Here is a 24,009-nt window from a genome sequence, read left to right as displayed (position 1 = left end):
AACAAGTTATGAAAGTAGTCTGAAATCTGGAAGACTGGGCATGTGACAGAAGGATTTAGATCCCCTGTGCATTATTCCTTAAATCCAGTGGAAAGAAGAAACCAGAAGCCAGAATTTGATTCAGTATAGAAAGTGGCCTTGGGACAGGTCCCTCTGTAAAACCGAAAAGGAGCTGTGACAATCATGCTTCCAACAGAGTCTCCAACAGGATTCTGACGCTGGGGGAAGTGTCCTGACCACCATTCAGCAGTGTCTGCTGCGGGGGAGGAGGCGGGGGGCATGCAAGGAATGTGAGAAGTGGATAAACTCTAGGATGAGCTTAGAAAGGTTTGTTGATTGAATGAGTGTGTCAGATAAGGGTATTGGGCTTCTTCCATTCTAACTCTATGAACCAGGTTTCTCTAGGCTCTGTTAAAAGTGTAGCTATCATTTACACCACTCGTAAACTTGGTCCCGCCTTCAAGGTGTCTACAACATAGTAAGGGACATTATGAAAAAATATATACATATATACATACCTGTAATACAGGACTAAGTGCTAGAGTAAAAGACACACAGGCTACAGGATTTCACGGGAAGAGATGGTTACACTTGAGTCGGGGTGAAGGAGGTGGAGGGGAACCTGAGTGTCGGGGGTGCTCTAACAACCTGATGGTCAGCATTGAGGTAGAAAGGGTGGTGGTTTCCAGTGGAGGGAACGGTTTGGGGTGGGCAGGGGTTGTATTTCAATTTGCCTAGAATTTAGGACTAATGGAGAGGACCATGGGTTTAATGGGGACAGATTAAAATTGAGGCCTTGTTAGTTTGAGTGCTAGGCTACAGATTGTGTTGGTGTGTCTCATTTCTAATCGAAATAAGAATTAGGATTATTAAAACTGAAAGATTTTGAGTTATTAAAAGCTGACTAATATTTTAGGAGCATGGGTTCAAAGACAAAATTAAAAGGTGACTACAGAGCAAATTGAATGTCAAGCCCTTTAGAGCTAAGAACTGGACTCGTAAGAGTCCGGAATAAGTCTGTTCCTGTGACTCTTGAATGCAGTGACGCTGACATCTGTATGACTCAGGCATTCATAACTCAGCCAGGCCTGATGGCCAGCAGCACCCATTTGTGTAACAGTTGAAATTTTTGACATTACTAAGGTCTCTCTCCTCTGCATCTATGCACATGTATGTCATTAAGTATTTTAATCTCTCACTTTTCTACTCAATCCTGTCTAACTTCCCATTTCATATTAATATTTTAAATAACTTATGGGTCCTCTAAGAAGTTTAGAACTGTACTTTCATTTTACAATGAGTATTAAAATACACTTTTAAGAAATTAATACCTTTCTGAAAACCTAATAAACACATTTTCTACCTTTATTATTTTCAAATGTCTGTTTTTACATAATTAAACCTGTGACTATATAAACTATTTTGTGCACCACTTTTTTAAAATTTAGCATTCTACTTCTGTTTCTTTGAATTTACTCACTGGTTTTGATGGCTGCCCACATTTTACTACTTTACATTACCAAGATGGAGGCCCTGTGCTGGGACTCGGAGGGTGAGCATTATGGTAACAGTTTGTTTCTTCTTTGCTCTTGTGAAAAATCGGGGCGCGGGGCGGGGAGTCATTCCATGGTATTCTGAAAAGCACATAAAACCAAATACTCAGTAATTAAGGGAATTACAGTAGTTTTTCTTCACTCATTTAAATCACAATATAAATGAGCATCTACTATCTAGTAGGTATTGTTGTAGACACTAGGGAGAATACATAGAAGTTCCTGCTGTCTGGGAACTTACATTCTAGCGGGTGACAAATGAACAGGTCTAATATGCCGGTAGTATCAAGGTAAGGTGCTGAGTGATGGAGGAAAGGGGTGGGATGGGACCCGTTGAGGGGGAGTGGTCAGGGACATGCTGTAGAGAGGGAGCTCCATAGGCAGATATCTGGGGAGATCATTCCAGTGGAGCCCAGCAAGGGCAAAGTTCCTGAGGCCTTGTGAACTTGGGTCATGGTTTGGAAGCCAGTCTGGTTGAGTTGCAATTTAGGGTGGGAGGGGATGAGTCTGTAAGGTATAGCAGGTGTGAGGGTGGGGCCAGGTCAGGTAGGGCCTTATGGGTCTTGGTAAGAATGTTGCCTTTTAATCTGACTTGGGGGTGGGGAGCCTCTGAATGTTTTGAACTCAAGCGTGACTTGGTTTGACTTATATTTTAAAAGCTTCTTGCTGGCTTCTGTGCAAAGAATAGAGTGTAGGAGGATGGAAACAGGAAGACCGGTTGGGAGGGTGTTATACCAGCACAGGTGAGAAAGAATGGTGGCTTAAACTGTGTTTGAAGATGGAGACAATGGAGTTTGCTATGTGCTGGATGTCAAGTATGGAGAAGGGCGTGTGGTGGGGGGGGAGGGGTGTCAGGGTTTTCTTCTAAATGGGTTTGGGATGCCTATTACACCAAGTGGAAATGTCGAGGCGGCCACTGGAAATGTGAGTCTGGAGTTCATTATGTGAACATGTAGTCCTATATCCCTGTGAACAAGTCGGGCCCTGTTTCGCTTGACCAACGACGTTGATACTTAACACTCCATGCCCTGTGGCTTCCCTCAGTCGGAAACCAACAATTACTGAGGATCACAGCATGTCAGGTGCTCCCCTCCGTCTTCTTGTTTGAGTCTCACCAGGTCCTGTGAGGGGCTGTTTATTTACATGTCCATCTTACAGATGATAACTGTAATGGATAATCATCTTTTTGTGCCTCCCAAGTTCCTTTCCTAAAACATTTTTTAGTTTGTTCCAAAGTTCATGTGCATGGAGCAGGTAGCCATTGACCACCCTGTTTGACTGGGAGTTAGGTCCTGTGTGTGTACCTTGATAGGTGTGGGGGGCGGGGCTTATTTTCATGGGGTGCCTTGGGGAGTCCGTCTCACCAGTTTGGTTTTACTTCCTGCATGACCCAAACACTCTGAGCTGAAATGGCTTCAACGGACCAGGCCAGCCCTCACCCACTGATACTGCCCATCCCCCTAGAGGTAGCCTGTTCCATTTTCAGGCAGCACTAGTAATTAAAAGTGTCCTGGCCGGTGTTGAGTAGACATTCCTTTCCCTGTAATTCACATACACTGGGCATCGTTCCATCCTTGGGCACCCAGTAGAGAAACTAATTCCTCTTCTACATGGTTTCTCATTGCATATTTGAATGAGGTTGCAGAGTAGTTAAGAGCACAGGCTTGGGATCAGACATGAGTTCTAGTCCAGCTCTATTGCCTTTTAGTTCTCATGTGAACTTGGGAAAATCATCTAACCTCTTAATGCCTCAGTTTCCTTCTCTGTACAGTGTAGGTAACAGCAGCACTCCCTTTTGGGGTGTGAAGACTGAATAAGGCCGTCTCTGTAAAGCAGTTAGCACAACACTTGGCTCAAGGGAAGGACTCAGTCAATACCTGCAAGCCGCTGTGTCCTCTGAGGCTCTTAGAGTCGTGTGCTGGTGTTTGTCCTCCTCCCTCTAAGGTAGAAGGTGAGGACAGCATTGGAACTGCAAGAGCTCAGTCTCTTTTCTGTGTTTCAGTTGTTGTGGAATAAGAGACATGATAAAATGATTCTGTATTTTGCGGAATCTACCTCAAATTCACATCGTTATAAAAGCACCCAACATCTACACGGGGTATATGGTTTTAGATCAAAGAAATAAATGGCTTTCCATCTGAGAGTCGGGAGCAGTAGCCTTTTTATTCTGTTTTTAAATTTGTTCAATTAGAATGGTTGCTTAAAGCAAACAACCAAAACCCTTAGTTCTTTTGAAAGAAATTCTTCACTTAATTTTTTTTTTTTTAAAGTAGGCTCCATCACAGGGCCTGAACTCAACAATCCTGAGATCATGACCTGAGACAAAATCAAGAGTTGGACACTTAATCAGCTGAGCCACCCAGGCTCCCCTTCACTTAAAAATTTTTTTTAAAAAGTTTTTATGTATCTGTCAGAGCAAGAGAGTGCGCACAAGCAGGGGGAGGGGCAGGCAGAGGGAGAAGCAGGCTCCCCGCTGAGCAAGGAGCCTGATGTGGGACTTGACCCTGGGATCCTGGGATCGTGACCTGAACAGAAGGCAGATGCTTAACTGTCAGCCACCCAGGCATCCCTATTTAAAATTTTTAAGATGGTTTTACTCAGTAATTCTGAACTGAAACAGTCTTAGTGCCTTCTTTATGTATTGTCCTCTCTTTGTGTTTTGGGGTCCTGTTTCAATTTTTTATTTTATTTTTTTAGTGGGGGAAGAGGGAGAGGTAAAGAAAGAATCTTAAGCAGGGGTTCGATCTCAAAACCCTGAGATCGTGACCCAAGCTGAAATCAAGTTGGACATTTCAGGTGCCCGCATGTTTTGGTATTTTTAAAGAATTTTTAAAAATTTCCGATGTAGCATTTTTTTAGGCTTGCATGAAAATGCCTGTAGTTAATTAGCGATACCATATGGAATAACTAGTTGTCGGCTTCATTCATTATTGATTATACACCTGCTTTCATTTTTGTTAGTGTCAAAATGGTTGTATTTCAGCCTTGATCTACTAATCGATGAAAAAGGAAGATGAATAATTAATGTTAACTCACCTCAATATAATAGCTTGTAGAAAACTTTTAATCTTTTGATGCTGTTTTTTACATTCACATGTAAAGAAAACAATTGCTTGTAATCTGTATATGGATGCAAAATTGATAAATTATTTCTATGTGATATATAATTGATAAGCTTGAATAAATTAATGTCAGCCTTTTAGCTAAAATAAGAGTGGTACATTAAAACCCACCTTGGGAAATATTTTTCCTTCATTGCAAATCCTGTGCTTTACCTTGCCTGTGCTTGTGTACAACAGGTGGGCTAAATTAGTTTAATTGCTAATCAAAAATGAAGTGGGTAATAAACATTTAATTTGCTTCCTGAATCAGTTTATCAATCCTAATGACAGAATTAGCACCTAAGCCCTGAATCTTCCCCTACCTTTACATAATACTCGGTTACAATTTTCAGAGGGGACGTCTCTGCTAGGTCTTACCTTAGGTGTTGACAGGATAGATTTCTGATATTAGACATGCATTTGTTCTCTGCCTCACTGAAAAGACTTGAGTTTAAAATATCTAGAATGTTTTCTTTTAAAAATTTTTTTTTATTTTAAAGATTTTTATTTATTTGAGAGAGAGCACTAGATGGGGGAGAGGCAAAGGAAGAGGGGGAAGCAGACTCCCTGCTGAGCAGGGAGCCTGCCCTGGGTCTTAATCCCAGGACCCTGGGTGGGATCTTGACCTGAGCAGAAGGCAGACGCTTAACCAACTGAGCCACCCAGGTGCCCCTCTAGAATGTTTTCTAATGATAATTCCCACTGAGATTTTAAGTCCTTGTGCAAGGATAACAGTATTATTTTCTTTTTAAAGCATTTTTATATATAAATTAAGAATTCATATGTCATATAGGGTTTATTGGTTTCCATTTATTCTTCCTTCAAACCTTATTATAAGTTAGCCCTTTCTTAAAAAAGAAAAAAAATTGTTTAATGTGGCTGTCTCTAGCTACCTTCGTATTTCACTTTTCTTTTATGCCAAACTTCCAAAGTAAGTGGTTTATACCAACTTCCTCCTTTTCTGCATTATCTTTCCCTTTCTTTCTCACTTTTTACCAGAAATCAGGAAGCTGGGGAAGCTAACACTGAGTGTTAGTGTGCATCTTGCTCTTGGCACCTTTCCCTTGTCAGGACACTTAGTCCTCACAACCTGGGTTGCCAGGTGTCCAGCACTGAACCCACATAGTCTGGTATTGTAGTTTCTTGTTCGGCAGAATGAAAATTTTATAAACAAAAATGTCTCTTATTTTATGTTTTTTTGGGGGTTTCTTTAATGGATTTTTATGGCTCAGGATTCTCTGAGACCAGACCTCGGTGTGTTAGTAAACCTTGGTGATAGGAAACAAAAGCTGCCAGGAATTTGCTCCTGAAGGCTCTAAGGATGGAAACCCACCTGCGCGGGGGCCAGCCCTGCCTGAGAGAGCTTGTTCTTCCAGGGCTTAAGGTCCTGCAGATGGATGCCGAGTGCTCACACCCCAGATGCAGCCGGCGTCTCTACTGCCACACCAGAAGCCTTGCCATCTAAAACCAGTTGTTGTGTAGGGGTGGGGCCGGGGGGTTGGGGAGGGCAAGTCGGGGACCAGGCATTCAGGTTCAACAGAAATCATTCTTCCTGTAGGCATTTCTGTAATGCCTATGTGTAGAGCAATAAATTCAAATGCTACAGATACCACCTTATGGTGGCTCAAACTTTTGCCAGAGTTTTCTTTCCCTGCCCTCACTGTACTTCTTGATATTCTTTTTCACTGCAATTACCTTTCATTCATTTGTTCAATATACTTATTTATCGATCAGACTTTTAAGGACTGTTATGTGCCAGGCAGGCACTGGCATCACAGAGGTGACTGGGAGTCAGAAGATGAAGTTCTTGTCCACGAGTAACTTCCAGAAACATTCAGACACTGCCCGTGTTTTCCTCTGAACAGGGCATTAGTTCCTAATTACTGCTAGTTTCAAATAGCTGTTTTGGTGTTTTGTGTTGTTTTTGATAAATTTATTTTTTTAGAGCAGTTTTAGGTTTATAGAAAATTGAGCAGATCTTACCCGGAGTTCCTACAGATTCCTCTTTCCCCCACTCAGTGAGGAACCAGTATCGATACATTGTTATCAACTAAAGTCCATAGTTTACCTTATGGCTCATTGTTTGTGTTAACATGAGTTTTGACAGATGTTTAATGACATATGTCTACCATGACAGTTTCCCCCCCACACACACCCTCCTTGGCAACCACTGATCTTTTGATCGTCTGTGTAGTTTAGCCTTTTCCAGAATGTCATTTAGTTGGGATTTTATAGTATGAAGTCTTTTCAGACTGGCTTCTTTCACTGAGCAGTATGCATTTAAGCTTGCACCATGTCCTTTTGTGGCTTAATAGCTTGTTTCTTTTTTATCCTGAATAATACTCGGTTGTACACATGCACTATAGTTTATCCATTCATCTTGGTTGCTTCCAAGTTTTGGCACTATGAAAAAGCTGCCATTAACATTCATGTACAGGTTTTTCTGTGAACAAAAGATTTCAAGTCATTTGGGTAAATACCTAGGAGCACAATTACTGGATTGAATGGTAAGACTGTGTACCTTTGTAAGAAACTACCACACCGTCTTGCAAAGTGGCTGTTCCGTTCTGCATTACTACCAGCAATGAACGAGAGTTCCTTTTGCTCCACATTCTCAGCATTCGGAGTTGTCAGTTTTCTGGATTTTAGCCATTCTGATAGGTGTGTAGTGGTGTCTCGTTACTTTGATTTGCAATTTCCTAATGGTGTATGATGCGAAGCATCTTTTCACATGCTTATTTACCATCTGTATATCTTTTTTGGTAAGGTGTCTGTTTAGATCTTTTGTTCATATTTTAATTGAGTTTGTTTTCTTATTTTTTAATGGTTCTTTATGAATATTTTGAATGCAAGTTCTTTATCAGATATATGCGTTGCAAATATTTTCTCCTAGTCTTGCTCGTCTTCTAATTATTTTAAGAGTGTCTTTTACAGACCAGTTTTTAATTTTAGAGAGGGGGGAGGAGGAAAGAGGGAGACAGAATCTTAAGCATGCTCCACACCCAGTGCAGAGCCCAACTCGGGGCTCAGTCTCACAACCCTGAGATCATGGCTTGAGCCGAAATCAAGAGTTAAACTCTTAACCAACTGAGCCACCTAGGCGCCCCACAGACTGGTTTTTAATCTTAATGATGTCCAGCTTACCAATGTTTTCTTTCATGGATCATGCTTTTGATGTTGTATCTAAAAACTTATCACTAAATCAAGGTCATGTAGATTTTCTCTGATCTCAAAGTTTTATAGTTTTTCATTTTGCATTTAAGTCTATGATCAATTTTGAGTTTAATTTTTGTGAAAGGTATAAGGTCAGTGATAGGATCACATTTTTTTTTCTTTAGCTTGTTGATGTGATGAATTGCCTTAATTGACTTTTGAATGTTGAACCAGTCTTGCATACATAGAATAAATCCCACTGGTCATGGTGTATAATTCTTTTCATACATTATTGGAAATAATTTGCTAATACCCTGTTGAGGATTTTCGCATCTCTCTTTATGAGAGATACTGGTTCATAGTTTTCCTTTCTTATTGTATCGTTGTTTTTTTTTTAAAGATTTTATTTATTCATTTGAGAGAGAGCATGAGCTGGGGAGGGGGAGAAGGAGAGGGACAAGGAGACTCCCCCTGAACATGAAGCCTGATGTGGGGCTCAGTCCCGGGACCCTGAGATCATCACCTGAGCTGAAGTCAAATGCTTAACCAACTGAGCTACCCAGGCAACCCCTTCTTGCTCTATCCTTACCTGGTTTTGGTATTAGGTTAATGGTGGCCTGATAGAATAAGTTAGAAAGTGTTTCCTTTGCTTCATTTCCTGGAAGAGATTGTAGAGAACTGGTATCATTTCCCCAAATATTTAAATATTTGGTAGAATGTACAAGTGAAACCATCTGGGCCTGTCGCTTTCTGTGTTTAGATGATTATTAATTGCTGATCTGAATCCTTTATTAGATATAGTCCTATTCAGATTATCTGTTTCTTGTATGAGTTTTGATAGATTGTGTCTTTCAAGGAATTGGTCTGTTCTATCTAAGTTACCAAATTTGTGGCATAGAGTTCTTCATATTCTTCTAATGTCCAGGAGATCAGTAGTGATGGCCCCTCTTTCATTTCTGATATTAGTATAGGTTTGGTTCTAGATATTGTGGGTTTGATTGTAAACCACCACAATAAAGCCAGTCAAATAAATTTTTTGGTTTCCCAGTGCATATAAAAGTTATGTTTATACTGTACTGTGATCTGTTAAGTGTACAATAGCATAATGTCTAAAAAAACAATGTACATACCTTAATTTAAAAGTATGGCTTAAAAAATGCTAACCATCATATGAGCTTTCAGTGAGTTGTAATCTTTTTGCTGGAGGGAGGGTGTTGCGTCGATGTTGATGGCTGCTGGCTGATCCGGGTGGTGGTTGCTGAAGGTCGGGGTGGCTGTGGTGAGTTCTTAAAATAAGACAACCATGATGCCTGCCACATCAGTTAACTCTCACAAATGATTTCTCTGTGCCATGTGATGCTGTTTGATAGCATTTTGCCACAGCAGAACTTCTTTCAAAATTGAAGTCAGTCCTCTCAATCCCTGCTGCTCCTTTATCAACTTAGTTTATGTAATAGTCTAAATCCTTTGTTGTCATTTCATCAGTCTTCACAGCATCTATACCGGGAGTCACTTTCATCTCAAGAAACCACTCTTGGTCATTCACAAGAAGCAGATTCTCATCCGTTCCAATTTTATCACGAGATTGCAGCAGTTCAGTCCCACCTTCATGCTCCACTCTTGATTCTAGTTCTCTTGCTGTTTCCACCACATCTTCAGTGACTTCTTCCACCGAAGTCTTAAACCCTCAAAGTTATTCATGAGGGTTGGAATCAACTTCTTCCAAACTCCTGTTAATCATATAAATCCCATGAATCCCATTAATCACAAATGTTCTTAATGTTCTAAGAGGGTGAATCCTTTCCAGAAGGCTTTCAATTTACTTTGCCCAAATTCATTAAAGGAATCACTGTTTATGGCAATGATAACCTTATGAAATGTATTTCTTAAATGATAAGACTTGAAAGTTGAAATGACTCCTTGATCCATGGGCTGAAGAATGGATGTTGGGCTAGCAGGCATGAATACAACATTAATCTCCTAGTACCTCTCTGTCAGAGCTCCTGGGAAACCAGATGCATTTTCAATGAACAGCAATATTTTGAAAGGAATCTTTTTCTGAGCAGTAGATCTCAACAGTGGGCTTAAACTATTCACTAAACCTTGGTGTAAGTAGGTGTGCTGTCATCTAGGCTTAGTTGTTGCATTTGTAGAACACAAGCAGAGTAGATTTAGCATGACTCTTAAGGGCCTTAGGATTTGGGGAATGGTAAATGAGCATTGACTTCAACGTAGTTACCAGCCGTATTAGGCCCTGACAGGAGAGTCAGCCTGTCTGTGACGTTTTGAAGCCAGGGATTGACTTCTCCTCTTTAGGTATGAAGGTTCTGAAAGTCCTAAATGGCATCTTCTCATATTAGGCTCTTTCGTCTACACTGAAAATCTGTTGTTTGGCCTAGCCACCTTCAAGAGTGATCTTCTGGATAACTTGCTCAGCTTCTGCATCAGCACTTGTATTTCCACATCACTGTACTTTTATGTTATGGAAAGAGCTTCTCTCCTCAAACTTCACGAACCAGCCCCTGTTAGCTTCAGACTTTCCTTCTGCAGCTTCCTCAACCTCTCAGCCTTCATGGGATTGGGGAGAGTTAGGGCCTTGCTCTGGATTAGGCGTTTGCTTAGGGGAATGTTATGGCTAGTTTGATCTTCTGTCCAGACCACTAAAACTGTCTCCATATCAGCAATCTGATTGTTTTGCTTTCTTATCGTTCATGTGTTCACTGGAGTGGCACTTTTTATTTCCTTCAAGAACTTTTCCTTTGCATTTACCACTAGGCTAACTGTTTTGGTGCACGAGGGCCTCACTTTCGGCCTGTCTTGGCTTTTGACATGCCTTCCTCACTAAGCTTAATCGCATCTAGCTTTTGATTTAAAGTGAGAGATGTGTGAATCTTCATTTCACTTGAACACTTAAAGGCCATTATCGGGTTATTAATTAGCCTGATTTCAGTATTGTTGTGGCTCAGGGAATAGGGAAGCCTGAGGAGAGGAAGTGAGGTAGGGGAGCTGTTCCTGGACCAGTGAGAGCGCAACATTTATTACGTTTGCTGTCTTATATGGGTGAAGTTCATGGTGCCCCAGAGCAACTATAATAATAACATCAAAGATCATTGATCACAGGTCACCATAACAAATATAATAGTAATGAGAAAGCTTGAAATACTATGAGAATTACCAAAATGTGACAGTCACAAGGTGAGCAAATGCTGTTGGAAAATGACACTAATAGACTTACTTCAGTATTGTGAAAATTACCAAAATGTGACAGTCACAAAGTGAAGCAAATGCTGTTGGAAAATGGCGCCAATAGACTTACTTCACATGGGGTTGTCACAGACCTTCCAATTTATAAAAAATGCAATATCTGGAAAGTGCGATAAGGCAGAGCACAATAAAACAAGTTACTCTTCTAATTGTGTCTTCTCTTTTTCTCTAGGTTAGCCCAGCTAGAGGTTTACCAGGAGTATTTTAAAGAGCTAGATTTGATTTCATTGACTTTTCTTTATTGTGTTCCTGTTTTCATTGTTTATGCTCTAATTTTTATTCTTTTTTTCTGCCTGCTTTAAATTGTTCTTTCTCTGGTTTCCTAAATTGGAAGCTCGATTATTGACTTTACAGCTTTCTTTTCTAATATACGCATTGAATGCTATAAATTTCCCTCTAAGTACTGCTTTTGCTGCATTGCATGTATTTTGATATGTTGTATTTTCATTCAAATATTTTTACATTTCTCTTGATTTCTTCTTTGACTCCTGTGTTATTTAGAAGTATGTCATTTCATCTCCAAATATGTTGGGATTTTTTCCAGCTAGCTTCCTGTTACTGATTTCTAGTTCAATCCCATCGTGGTCTGGGGGCATTCTTTGTATGATTTCCATTCCTTTAAATTTGTTGAGGTATGTTTTATGACCCAGAATGTGATATGCCCTAGCGAATGTTTTGTGTGAGCTTAGAAAGAATGTGTGTCTGATGAGCACTGGGTATGATACGCAACTAATGAATCGTTGAACACTACATCAGAAATTAACAATGTACTATATGTTGGCTAATTGAACGTAAAAAAAAATGTGCGTACTGCTGTTAGGTGAGGTATTCTGTCATTTAGATCCAGTTGATTGATGGTGCTGTTCAGTTCCGTTATCCTGCTCTTTCTGTGCTGGCTGGATCTGTCAGTTACTGAGAGAGAGAACTGAAGTCTCTGACTAGTATGGTGGGTTCATCTGTTTCCTCAGGCATTTCAGCTCTCTTGAGGGCGCGTACACGTGAAGTATTGCTATGGCTTCTGGGAGAATTGATTCCTTTATCCCAGTGTTATGCCCCTCTTTATCCTGGATAATTTTTTGTCTTGAGGTCTGCTCTTAATGAAATTACTGTAGCTACTGTAACTTTCTTTTGGGGTTGGTGTTAGCTTGGCATATCTTCTCCATCCCTTTACTGTTAATATATATGGGTCTTTATATTTTAAAAGTGGCTTTTTTGTAAACAGTATACTTGGGTCCTGTTTTGTTGTCTCCTCTGTCAGTCCGTCTTCTAATTGGTACATATAAACCATTTGTATTTAAAATGATTAGTGGCATAATCAGATTACTATCACCATACTTGTAATTGTTTTCTATTCTTTACACATGTTCATTTTCTTTTTAAAAAATCTCCATTTTCTGCCCTTTCTGGTTTTAATCGAGCGAGCATCTTATGTTCCATTGTCTCTCTTAGTATATTGATTATACTTAAAAAAAATTTTTTTTTCTAGTGGTTGCCCTAAGGTTTGGTAGTATATATTTACAGCCAGTCTAGGTACACCTTCAGATTCCACCATACCACTTCATGGGGTGGGGGCACAGGTTCCTTGTGGCAGGGCATTACCATTCCTCCCTCCTGTCTTCTGTAGCACTGTTGTCATTCACTGGACTTATCCACAAGCTGGAACCACTCCATGCATTGTTGCTATTATTACTTTGAATAAAGAGTTATCTATTACATCAATTAAGAATAAGAAATACAAGGTTTAATCACCTTCATTTATTCCTTCTTTAATGCTCTTCATTTCTCTCAACCTTGAAAGTAAAATAGCCAGCCAGTGGACCAGCAAAATGAGTTTATTTGTGAATTGCAATTTGGGGTGTGCAAACTATGACAAACCATAGTCAAGTCCAGAAACAAAGGAGAGGGGCTTGCTTTTATAGAGGAAAGGAGGAAGTTAGGGGCTGTTTGGAATGAAAGCCCACCGGAGAGGGCGAGAGTTCAGGGTTCTGGCGACTTCTTCTGGCTGAGCTGTTGCTGGGCAGGAGGACTCTTTCCTCCTCCTGGGGTAGTAAGCTGCTTCCGGTTGGGAAATGCAAACATGCTGCTGTTTTCCTGCTGAGGTCTGCAGGTGGCACAAGTGCTAGTGCACAGGAACGCCCCCTTCAGGGCTTTCTGACTCCCTTTGAAATGAGACTTCTTTTGTTCTTTTTCATGTCTTTATGTAGATCCAGGTTTCTGGCCTATATGATTTTCTCCGGAAGAAGTTCAGACTTCAGTTTTCCTCTGATGTCCTTGTTTTTATTTCCCTCTACCCCATCTTGTCTTTAGGTTTCCTTCAAAAATCCTTCTAAATGAAGTCAGGTGTAAACCCTGTTGATGAGTGATATAAATAAAGTAATTGGGGAGGGGGATAATTGTATAAGTTCAGATTTAATTCTCCATTTTTGTTCTGTGGGGTGTTTTTGGTTTTTAGTGGGTCACAGTACCTGGGATATGACCTTCAGAAGAGTTTTTTAGCCTCTCCCCGCCTTACTTGAAACATGAAGGTTGGAGGGCTGGATTTAGCTAATTGTCCTTCCTCAGGTCAGATAAGACTTTAGTAAAACAGTTTCTCTTGAGGGCTAGCCTGCCTTATACAGGGCAAAACAAGAACAGAACAACGAGCTGGGCAGATTTCAGAATGGTTATTTTCCCCCTCCCTCTGCCGGAAGCCCCAGGGGGATTTTCTCCAGTAAGAACTTAATGGGGGCTCCTAGCAGTAATCCTCAGGAAAGTGTGAGACTTCCCGCTAAAACTGAGCCCCCCTGGAGTTTTTAACTTGCTGGTCCAGGATGAGGTTCCAGCAACCATCAATTAACAGTTGAAAAGTTTCTAGCAATACTGGCCGAAGCCTTAGTTTCCGCTGCCAGTAAACTGTGATTCTCCACATTAGCCCGTCCGTCTCTGGTTTTCAGGCAGATCTTTACCTGTACACTTAATTCTCTAATGAATCTAAGAAGCACTGTTGTTTTTCAGTTTGCTTAGCTTATTTCTTGATGTAAGTAAGAGTGATGACTTCCAAGCTCTTTGCATGTTGGAGCAGAAACCAGAAGTACCCTCGGTGGTTGGTTTCAACCAGCAGTGGTCAGTCAGATGTGTCTGTCCTTTAATGGGTCATTCCTGATACAGTTTAACTACAGAATTGTCAGTATTTAAAACTGAGGTGCCAAGTATTTTGTTTAATAAAGGGAAAGGCTACGAGGTGGAGGAAAGTAGAGTATACTGTGTGTGTTCTTTTTTGATAATAGGAGATGGACAGTTTCTCCTTTGGGGACCCTAGGAATGGGGGAAGAAACAGGAGCACTGAGCTGAGTTTAGGAGAGATAGATGTCCATTTGTCTTTTTTTGTAAATTTTAATTTGAATTAATTTAAGATGTTTAATTCTGAAACATTTTAAGCATATTAAAGTATATGAAAGAATACATAGATGTGTGTATATCTATAAGGAACAAAAAATGTTGAAACAAATGTGGTAACTAGTTCTAAGTTGACGCCTTGTACGTGGACTTTATTTCCAGAAAACAAATACCCAGAAAGAAAGCCATGTTGAGAAGCGTGTGGGCCCATTCTGTTGTTGTGTATCGTGCATTATTGGCCTGATTTTCTGTTCATGTCTGGGTGTGCACACCTTACCAGCCAGTGTTTCCCTTCAGAGCAGAGGAAAGCACTATACTCACCAATCCCGTGAAGTAGATATTCTAGTTGTCACCATACAGCTGAGAATATGGAGGCTCCATGAGGTTACCTGGAAAGAGAAGGTTAAGGAACTTACCAAAGGCTTATCTGGCACCATTGCATCTTCCTGCAGATGCTCAGACCTTTGCCCAATCTTTGTGCCCCTGGAGATGTCTGTGGGTATTACGGTCCAGAGCACCCCACTTTCTGAAAATGCTTCCAGTCTTTTTGCTTTCACAGCACCCTGCTCTTTTCCAGCCTCCTTAACTAGCCTTTCGTCTTCACGAGTTCTTCCTAAACATCTTGTGTTCTGTCGCTGAGAGATCAGCAGTAGCTCCTGGCCTTTTATTACGAAAGAACAATGTCCTTTGGGCAACCTATTCTATGCCTGTATATAAAAGTTCATTTGTTCTGTGTCTAAAGGGACTCCACTCCTCTCCAAGAGGGAAAAAGTGTTTAGGTTTGTAGCTACAACTTCTGTTTGGCTCAGAGTACTTGGCACACTTGTTCATCAGCCAGCATGGGATTAACCACCCGAGGAAGAGGAAATCATTTTATTCTTCTTCAAAAATAAATAAGTAAATAAATTTAATACTACCTGAAGAATAGGTAGGAAATAAACCTGTATCAGAAACCTTAAAAGGGCATGAATGGTCAGGAACACAAGATCTTACCTCTGAAATGCCAGCTCTTTGTGATTAGATTCAGGTGGTACATTCTTGGCTAGAATGTTGTCTAAGTCATCTTGTGTCCTGTGAGTATCAAATCTGGGCGTAAAGTGTTCATCTGCCTCTCATTGTGGCAGTAATTTTGATTGTCCAGCGAAGGTGTTGTCTGATTTCTCAGACAACATATTTTTTTTCTGCTACTGCTAATAAGCTATCCGGGGGGGAACACTTTCAGACTATGCAAATACCTTATTCTTCATCAACATTTGTTCCTTAGATTTAGCATCTGTTAATGAATTTTGTCTGCACCAGGGTTTACTTGTTGCTTGAATGATGATTTTCTGACTCCTACCTCCCTCCGTGTTTACCGGTTGGCACTTGAGATTTTACTTTTAGCAGGAGCCCTCCTTTCTCACCTCTTTATCTATTTACTCTTGTGGATCTGGGGAATCCCAGATTTTTTCAATGATTCATAACTTATTACTGTCCTTAATTACTTTGGTGCTCAAGCTGTCCTGTATTTGGCCAGTAGGAGCTCCTTCAGGCTGACTCTCATCCATTCATTCACTCATTCATTCATTCACTCATTTATTCTTGAGTACTTCCATACATTCTTGCATAATGGTATGTTCCAGGCTCATCTTGTCTCTTCTCAGTTGTGGAATCTATGGCCATTTTTTTCTGAAGAGATACTTCCTTTTAGTGGGGAATGATATTAAAAGCTAAAATTTGAATATTAGGTGTGCTCATTGCTATTGAGGTATCATCTTCGTCCTTCCAGCAAACAGAGCTAGGAAATATATACATATATATAATGATTACTGTAAACATGCATATACACAAAAACAGACCTGTGTATATGCATATATACATTTGGGCATATAAAAATAAGCACATATTTTGGAAATATATGTGAGCATTGGCTCCCATAACCTTAACATATTTATACATTTTCTCAATCTATGATACATCTAAAATAGTTCTGGAATTTAAAATTTTTTATCAATTTAATATAACTGTGTGTTAATTCCACTTGAATTTAAAAACAATAAAGTCTTGAAGAGATATCTGCACACCCTGGTTTATAGCAGCATTACAATAGCCAAGAGGTAGAAAGAACACAGGTATCCATCAACATTTTTTTTCAAGTGATAAATTGATAAAATGTGGAATATCCATACAAGGCAATATTATTCAGTCCTAGAAAGGAAATTCTGACACATCTTATAAGATGGATGAAACTTGAGGACATGGTACTAAGTAAACCAGTTACAAAAGGAAAAAAAAATTATATCAATTTATAATATATTACAAATTTATTTATATTAAATAAACGAGTAATTATTAGAATTATAAAATAATATATTTTGGAATAAAAAAGCACTAAAAGGACTTCAGAGTTTGTAGGTTTGCCATTCACCATGTCTACTGATTTTTTTTTCCTATGCTGAACATAGTGATAAAATGTAGAGACTCAATTGTTATCATCCTCTTAAGGTTGTGAAGTTTTATTCTAGTAGGCAGTTAAATTACTAGTGGAGAACCCTGATTTGTAGAGGCTTAATTATAGATTTTTTCTGGTGGTTCTATTTTGGTTTTGCCCTTAGTCTTATGATTTAGTCCTATTCCTAAGGTATGTCCCTACTGGATGTCAGTAGAAAGCCTGTGGTATTTACCAAGCCTTTCTCACTTGGTGGGACTTGAATTCCCAACTCTGTATGCCCAATACTGTGTGTCTACTAAGAATCTCCACTAAACTCCACATCCTTCCAGCTGCTGATTTTCTTAGAGTCTCACCCTGTACATGTGCGATTTAGGTTTTAGCCAAGGATTTGAGAGGAGTTTATGTATAGACTTTGGGTCTTCTTGCTCCATTGTGTGAGTTTATTCCACAATTTATCCATTCTAGTGTTGATAGATGTTTGAATTGTTTCTGGCTTGAAGATACGAATAAAGCTGCTATGAACATTCTTGTGCTTGTCTATTGATAAACAAATGCACTCATAATTCTTGGGAATATGTCTAGGAGTAAATTTGCTGGGTCACAGGGTAGGCAAATTTGTTTATCAGTTACTGTCAGTTTTGCCTTTTCCAGAATGTTTTATAAATGGAATCATACAGTATGTAGCTTTTTTTAGTCTGGCTTCTTTCTTTTACTATAGTTCTGAAATTTATCCATGTTGTTATGTCTGTCAGTAGTTAATTTCTTTTTATTATTGCATAGTATTCCATTAAATTCTTGAAATGAGTGCTTAGAGCATTGATTTTTTTTCACTCATTCTTTTCTAATGTGCATTTGAAGTCTATAAATTTCCTCTAACAACAGCTTTAGTTGCATCTTACATGTTCTTATATGCTGTATTTATTATTTCATTTCAAAATAATTTTTACTTCTGTTGTGATTTCTTCTTTGACCTGTAGGTTATTTAGAAGTCTGTTTCTTCATTCCCAATATATGGACATTTTCTGGTTACCTTTTTTTTTTTTTTTTTTTAAGATTTTATTTAGAAGGAGAGCATGAGTGGGGGGAGGGGCAGAGGGAGAAGCCAACTCCCCACTGAACAGGGAGCCCAATGCAGGGCTCGATCCCAGGACCCTGAGATCATGACCTGAGCTGAAGGTGAACATTTAACCTGCTGAGCCACCCAGACGCCCCATCTGGTTACCTTTTTGTTAATGATTTCTAGTTTAATTTTGCTGTGGTTAAAGAGCATACTCAGTATGATTTCAGTCCTTTGAAATATAGTGAAGCTTTCTTTTGATCCCTTTTTAATATACTGTTTGCTTTAAAAATGAAATTACTAGATATAGTATTCTATATATGTTCACTAGATTAAGTGTATTTATCATTCAGGTCATCTATATCTGTAGTGATATTTTTGTCTGCTTGTTCTAACCATTTACTAAGAGAAGTAACAATTACTATTGACTTATCTGTTTCTCCAACAATTACTATTGACTTATCTGTTTCTTTTTATAATTCAGTTTTAGTTTAAATATGTTGAGAACATGTTAATGATGCATACAAATAAAAAAATGTTTGTCTTCCAGATGAATTGAACTTTTTCCCATTATGAAATGATTGTTTTTATGTCTAACAATGTTTCTCATCCTTTTTGACTACTTTGCCTTGTTTGGTTTTAATAAACCTACGTCAGTTTTCTTTTGTCTAGTGTTTGCTATGTGTCTTACTCCATCCTCTTACTCTCTATCCCTGTATTTAAGGTATATCTCTTATAAGCAAAATATAATTGTGTGGTTTTTTTTAATCCTAAAAATCTTTGTCTTCTAATTGGATTATATAGTCCATTTACATTCAGTGTAATTACTCTGCTTTCTACTGTCTATGTTCACATCTTCGATTGGCCTCTTTTTGACTGTTTCTCTTCTCTATTCACTTGGTAGTTAGATGTACCTTATTCTTTTAGTGGCTACCCTCGTGGCATTTTTTTCTTATCAAAGTCAGATGTTACTTGGCACTTTACTTTCATCTCAGACTTTGGAACTCTATATATTTCTAATGTATAACTTCTGTTTGTTATACTTGTTTTCATAGGGTGGTATAAATCTCAATCAGTGGTAGAATAATTACAGTCTCCATGCAAGACATTAATTAGAGCTGTGGTACTACCTTTAGCTAAGTCAGAAGCTAGGCATCTGGAGGAATATTGGATGAAATGCTTACCCTATCACTTTTTTGGCATCCCTCCATGCGTGTTGTTTACTGGTATAGTATGGACACTGACCAGAGGAGAGCACCTCTGACTGCATCCAGGGACTGTGGGTGGGCAGCTACTGAGGGCTATTCTTAGAGGCTGGCAAAGCCTTTCAAGTTTAGTCACATGTTCGTGGTTACTAATCTGCCTCTGTACTAATTCAGTGCTGGTGACTCTAATCTGTAGGCTACACGCTTGTGTATTTAACATATCCCATCTGCATGTGGTTTGCTTTTGTTTCCATTATATTTTCTCCTCATCACATTTGATATTTTGAAAATTGTCAGAAAAAGTATATCCTTTTGCTAGTGACGTTTTTGGTCAGGTTTAATTTAATTCGTGGAGTGTAACTTTAGGTCCACAGTAGGTTGGCATCCACCCTGTCATTTTATTGTCTGATTCACTTGAGTAACACGAAGGAAGTAGCATGTGACTCAGTCATTGCTCTGTGCTTTCTGGAAAACGGTATCCTGATTATCCATGATCAAATATAAATGAAAATATGTGTGCCTACACGTTTAGCACCTGTTCTGTGCTACTCATGTCCATTAACAGTCTCCATTTGGTTTCTCTAAATTTATACTGTGAATTGATGAAGAATTATCTAGTTGAAAATATATTAATAGTCCAATGACTAATCTATATTTCAAATGAAAACTGTGTGTGTTCCTACCAGTAATACTCTCTAATTTTATTTGACTGTTTAAAGTCCATTCTGTTTAAATTCATATCTTTATATAGTATTGTCCAAATTTTTTGACATGTTTGTTCATAGCTCCTAAAATTGGAATGATATCACTATCAGTTATTTGTATGAATTTTAGGGAGAAACTGATGGTAGACATTGACTTTTAGCAATGTCAAGTTCATGATTTTGAAATATGTGTATATTTAAATTCCTTTAATATTGCCATTTAAGAATGTAATTTACTCAGACTGAGTCATATTACTGTACTTACTACGTGTTTCTTCCCAGAATGTTTACTCAGAACCTAAAAGGGAAAAAGGAAATGGTTGATCCAGTATATGGGGCTGTGATTTCTGAGACTAGCACATTGGTTGCTGTTTGGGTGTGTATTTAGTTTTGCTCCATTAGAATCTGGACTGTGCTCCACCCTTTCCTTGAATTTTTTTTTTTTTTCTTCTCAAATGTAATTCATGAAAAATTAGGTTACAGGACTAGGAGTAAATAAACGTGTGTGATGCCACTTTTCAGACATTAAGTAACACTTGCTATATTAAAGAATAAACTTCTGTAGATTGAACATAAAGGCTGTTTTCATTTTCTGTTTCAAGATACACTTTTGGCAGCTCCGATAATCACAGTAAAGATGTTTTCTAATCCTTCTTTTGACTGAGGACTGCTGCTGCTGCTATAAAGTCAGCATTTAAATTCCACGAACTGTGAGGGACAGGAATAACAAGGATAAGGTCAGGTGTTCCGTTCCTGCCCACAGAGTGAATGGGCTGTTTCAGGGAGCCTTTCCACCGAGCTGCCTGAAGGGAGAAAAGCGGGGGGCGGGAGGGGCCTCAGGGCCTGAGCACCAGGTTCAGCAGTGCTGGCTTTCACGAGAGTGCCACACTAGCACTGCTTTTGTTTTGGCAACATGCTTCTCAGAGATCCACATTATACAAGGTTGTCGTGATAAAGTTCATGACGGTTTGGAAAAAAAAAAAAAGAGTACCTTGAATGTAACCTGAATCACTCTGATTTAAGCACAATTATTTTTAGACTTTTTAAAAAAAGTAGATCTGACTTGCCAAGAAAAGGGTGCTTAATTTTCAAGTAACTGAAGTGGGGTTTTTTGTTGTTGCTGTTGTTTTTCATCTCCAGCCAGGAGTTATTTATGGGTTTAAAATGGATATGAAAGTAACTCAGACTATTTCAGTATCTGGAATCACTAAATGATAAAATGACATATTAATGTAGTTATATTCTTGGTCATGTGAAGGTTTCCTTTGTGAAGAACTCTGATTTGTTTCATGTTGAGCTTTAGGAGGACTTAATTATGGGAGAAATGAAGTCAGTGTCATCAAGGATGGAGAGTGGGTATCTTGATAACTTGGTGTGGTGGGGATGTGTCTGCCCTCACTCTCAGGTTTACCCAGGAGGCTATTCTGTTAGAGGTTCCTAGAATCACAGGCTGCTTAGGGACTTGTAAGTTATGTACCTATAACCTTATAGGAGAGTCCTGTCCCTACCACCTGCCATGGTTATTTTAAGCAGCATTGTTCACAGTGAGCTTCATGCTGAGGAGCTGGTTTATTTGGGACACCAGGGGCTGGGGGAATGACATGTTACGTTTGATTTTGAGGTATCCCTCGCACCTCTGAGGAAGAGAGTCTGGAAGAGAACAAGCTGGGAGTCAAGAGAAATGATAAGAGCTTGAGGGGCAAGGGAGACTCTTAAGAGGTTCAACTGGTGGGTTTGAATGTGTTGGTGGGGGACAGACTAGGGAGACTGTTCCCCCACCCTTCATGGGACAGATGATTGGGCACACGGGAGTCTTCACAAGTCATTCCCACATACCTTCTCTCCCAGGCAGGGAAGGGCTTTCACATTTATTGCCCAAGGAAGTAGGATGTATAAGGGGCATGATTTCACCCTAGAGGCTGGCCCAAGTGATGACACACATGCACAAGGGAATGAGTCTTTGTCCTTGAGTGTGACATATGGGTGAGGTGTTGACCTCAAGTGACTGGTTAGCAGGCAGCCAAGAGCTGGGATTGGAGAATATGGGTTGAATTCACTTTTAGACATGTTCAATGTTGAGATACCTAATGAGACATCCAGGTGGACATGTTCAGGAAGGGGCTGAATTTTTGAGTCAGAAGATAGGGTGGGGGGGCTAGACTGGTCATTTGAGAGTCACATATCTTAACTCTTTCTAGAACAGGGCACCGTAGTGTCATCTGTGTAAAGGTGATAGCTGAAGTCACGGTCTAGGTGGTATTTCTCTTTCCCCATATCTAACACAGTCTTAATTCTCCTACATCTGCAGCATTTCAGTTTACCCGAGGAATTCCTACCAAACTGTGGGAGTATCTACCCACGCATTTTGTTTTGTTGAGTATGGTCTGGTGGTTGTTTGAAATGATTGTTTTTTCCAGTTCTTAGGTATCAAACCTATTCAGTTCCTATAGATAAGTGAACAGGGAGAGGCTCTTGTCCACCTTAATCAGAGGTTAGTAGCAGAGATGCATCAGACTGCAAGAGATGTACTTTACAAATCAAGTGGTTGTCTTGCAGCATTTGGAGTAAAGCTCAATTCTGGAACATTCTCCGTGTGACTGAACTTGTTTCAGAGAATTGATGTAGTCCCGGGAGATATGAGGCAGAATACTGTCCCTGCTGCATTTTCCCATGGCGTTAGTATTTTCCAAAATGATACAAGAACTAATATGAGAAAAAATAACCTTTATCTTTTATGCCTGACAGATAATCAGATTACTCTGGGGATTAGATAAAAATAAGTCATTTGTTCCTATAGTTAGTTACTATAATGAACATGATAATCCTTGTGTAAGAGAATTTAAAAATTAAATCAGATGAATAACATTCAGCTTAGGGAATGAGAAAATATAGAAAGCATGATGTGAATTTGAAGACAGAGTTGGCGTTCTTTGGACGAACAGTGTTGCAGAGAAAGTTTGCTAGGGCCTGTGTCCCTCTGGTACCCACCCTGCCACGGGCACACAGTCAGTGTTTCTGATGTGCGGCAGGGCCTGATGCTTCCAGGCGTGGAGGGCAGTGGTAGATTGTGCTTCATTCCATTATTTTACTTTCTTTAGTATCTTTACAAAATCCACACAGTGACTTTTCCCCCTAATATCTGGCTTTATTCACAGGCCACGTTCTCATAGAGATTTCAAGTACCCACAAGAAACTCAATGAAAGTCTTGATGAAAACGTATGTAAACTATGTTTATACTTATATATTTTATTTCTTAACTTCATTTGGCTTAACGTCTCAAATCTGGTGTGAATTTTTAATTCCTTTTGTTAACAGTTCAAAAAATTCCATAAAGAGATTATACACGAGCTGGAGAAGAAGACGGAACTTGATGTAAAATACATGAATGTGAGTACACGGTTTTCCCCACCTCCGTGGTTGGAGGTAGGTGTGGGGCACGGGGCCCTGGCATTCCAGGAGGCTGCACTTGGAGTGATCTCTGAGCCCGAGGAGAACTTTCTCTCACTGTTTATCCAGCAGCAGAAAACATGGACAGAGCTTAGTGTTGAGTATATACACAGATGCACAAAACTGACAAGGTCCCTTGGAGCTGGGTGCCCCGTTTGCATTAACACCTGGGATCTTAATTAAAGAGCTGAGAGGAAAATATTGCAAGCAATCCTCCTGCTTCTAGAAAGCATTGTTTCAAAGAACACGTATATGGGGACAACATCTGCATCTGTATTAGTGCAGCTGCAGCTGTTGCTTTCACAGACCAGCACTTCAGGATGTGAGACGCGGGAGGGAGAACACCATCTGGGTCTCCCTGGGGCTCCCAGGTCCGTTTGTCAGAGACTGTTCCTGTGTGGTGTCCCTTGCCTGTCACCCCATATTGATGACTCCAGCAGTTTTCTCCTTCTGCCTGACCCTCCAGTCCTGTCACACGGCTCTTTGCATCTCCCTTATCTGCTGCGGAATGGCTGCTTTCTTTGCCACCCAAAGCCCCCTTCTCACCAAGACCCCCACACGGCAGTAAGCAGTGTGGTTCCCGCGAGATCACCCCACCGGCCCTGTGCGCGTGTGCTCTGTGTACTCTGGAGCAAGGCCCAGGACCATCTGCACTTGCTGGGGTGGATGTAATGCCAAGCATTTTCCATACATTATCAGATTTTTATCCCTACAGAAA

The 24,009-nt window shown here is 39.8% G+C and overlaps 1 protein-coding gene across 1 annotated transcript in view; it reads left to right on the top strand.

Moving 5' to 3' along the window:
- Positions 1 to 24,009, top strand: part of BAIAP2L1 (BAR/IMD domain containing adaptor protein 2 like 1) — a 91,494-nt gene that overhangs the window by 41,830 nt on the left and 25,655 nt on the right. The window contains exons 4-5 of the mRNA XM_040634776.1: positions 22,999 to 23,060; positions 23,160 to 23,231. Of these exons, the coding sequence (XP_040490710.1) occupies positions 22,999 to 23,060; positions 23,160 to 23,231 (134 nt within the window). The remainder of the gene's footprint in view (positions 1 to 22,998; positions 23,061 to 23,159; positions 23,232 to 24,009) is intronic.

The sequence above is a fragment of the Ursus maritimus genome, unplaced genomic scaffold (genome assembly GCF_017311325.1).
Source record: "Ursus maritimus isolate PB19 unplaced genomic scaffold, ASM1731132v1 scaffold_2, whole genome shotgun sequence".
Classification (NCBI taxonomy): Eukaryota; Metazoa; Chordata; class Mammalia; order Carnivora; family Ursidae; genus Ursus; species Ursus maritimus.
Note: the sequence above shows the minus strand (reverse complement) of the source record. Positions and strands in the feature narration are given on the sequence as shown.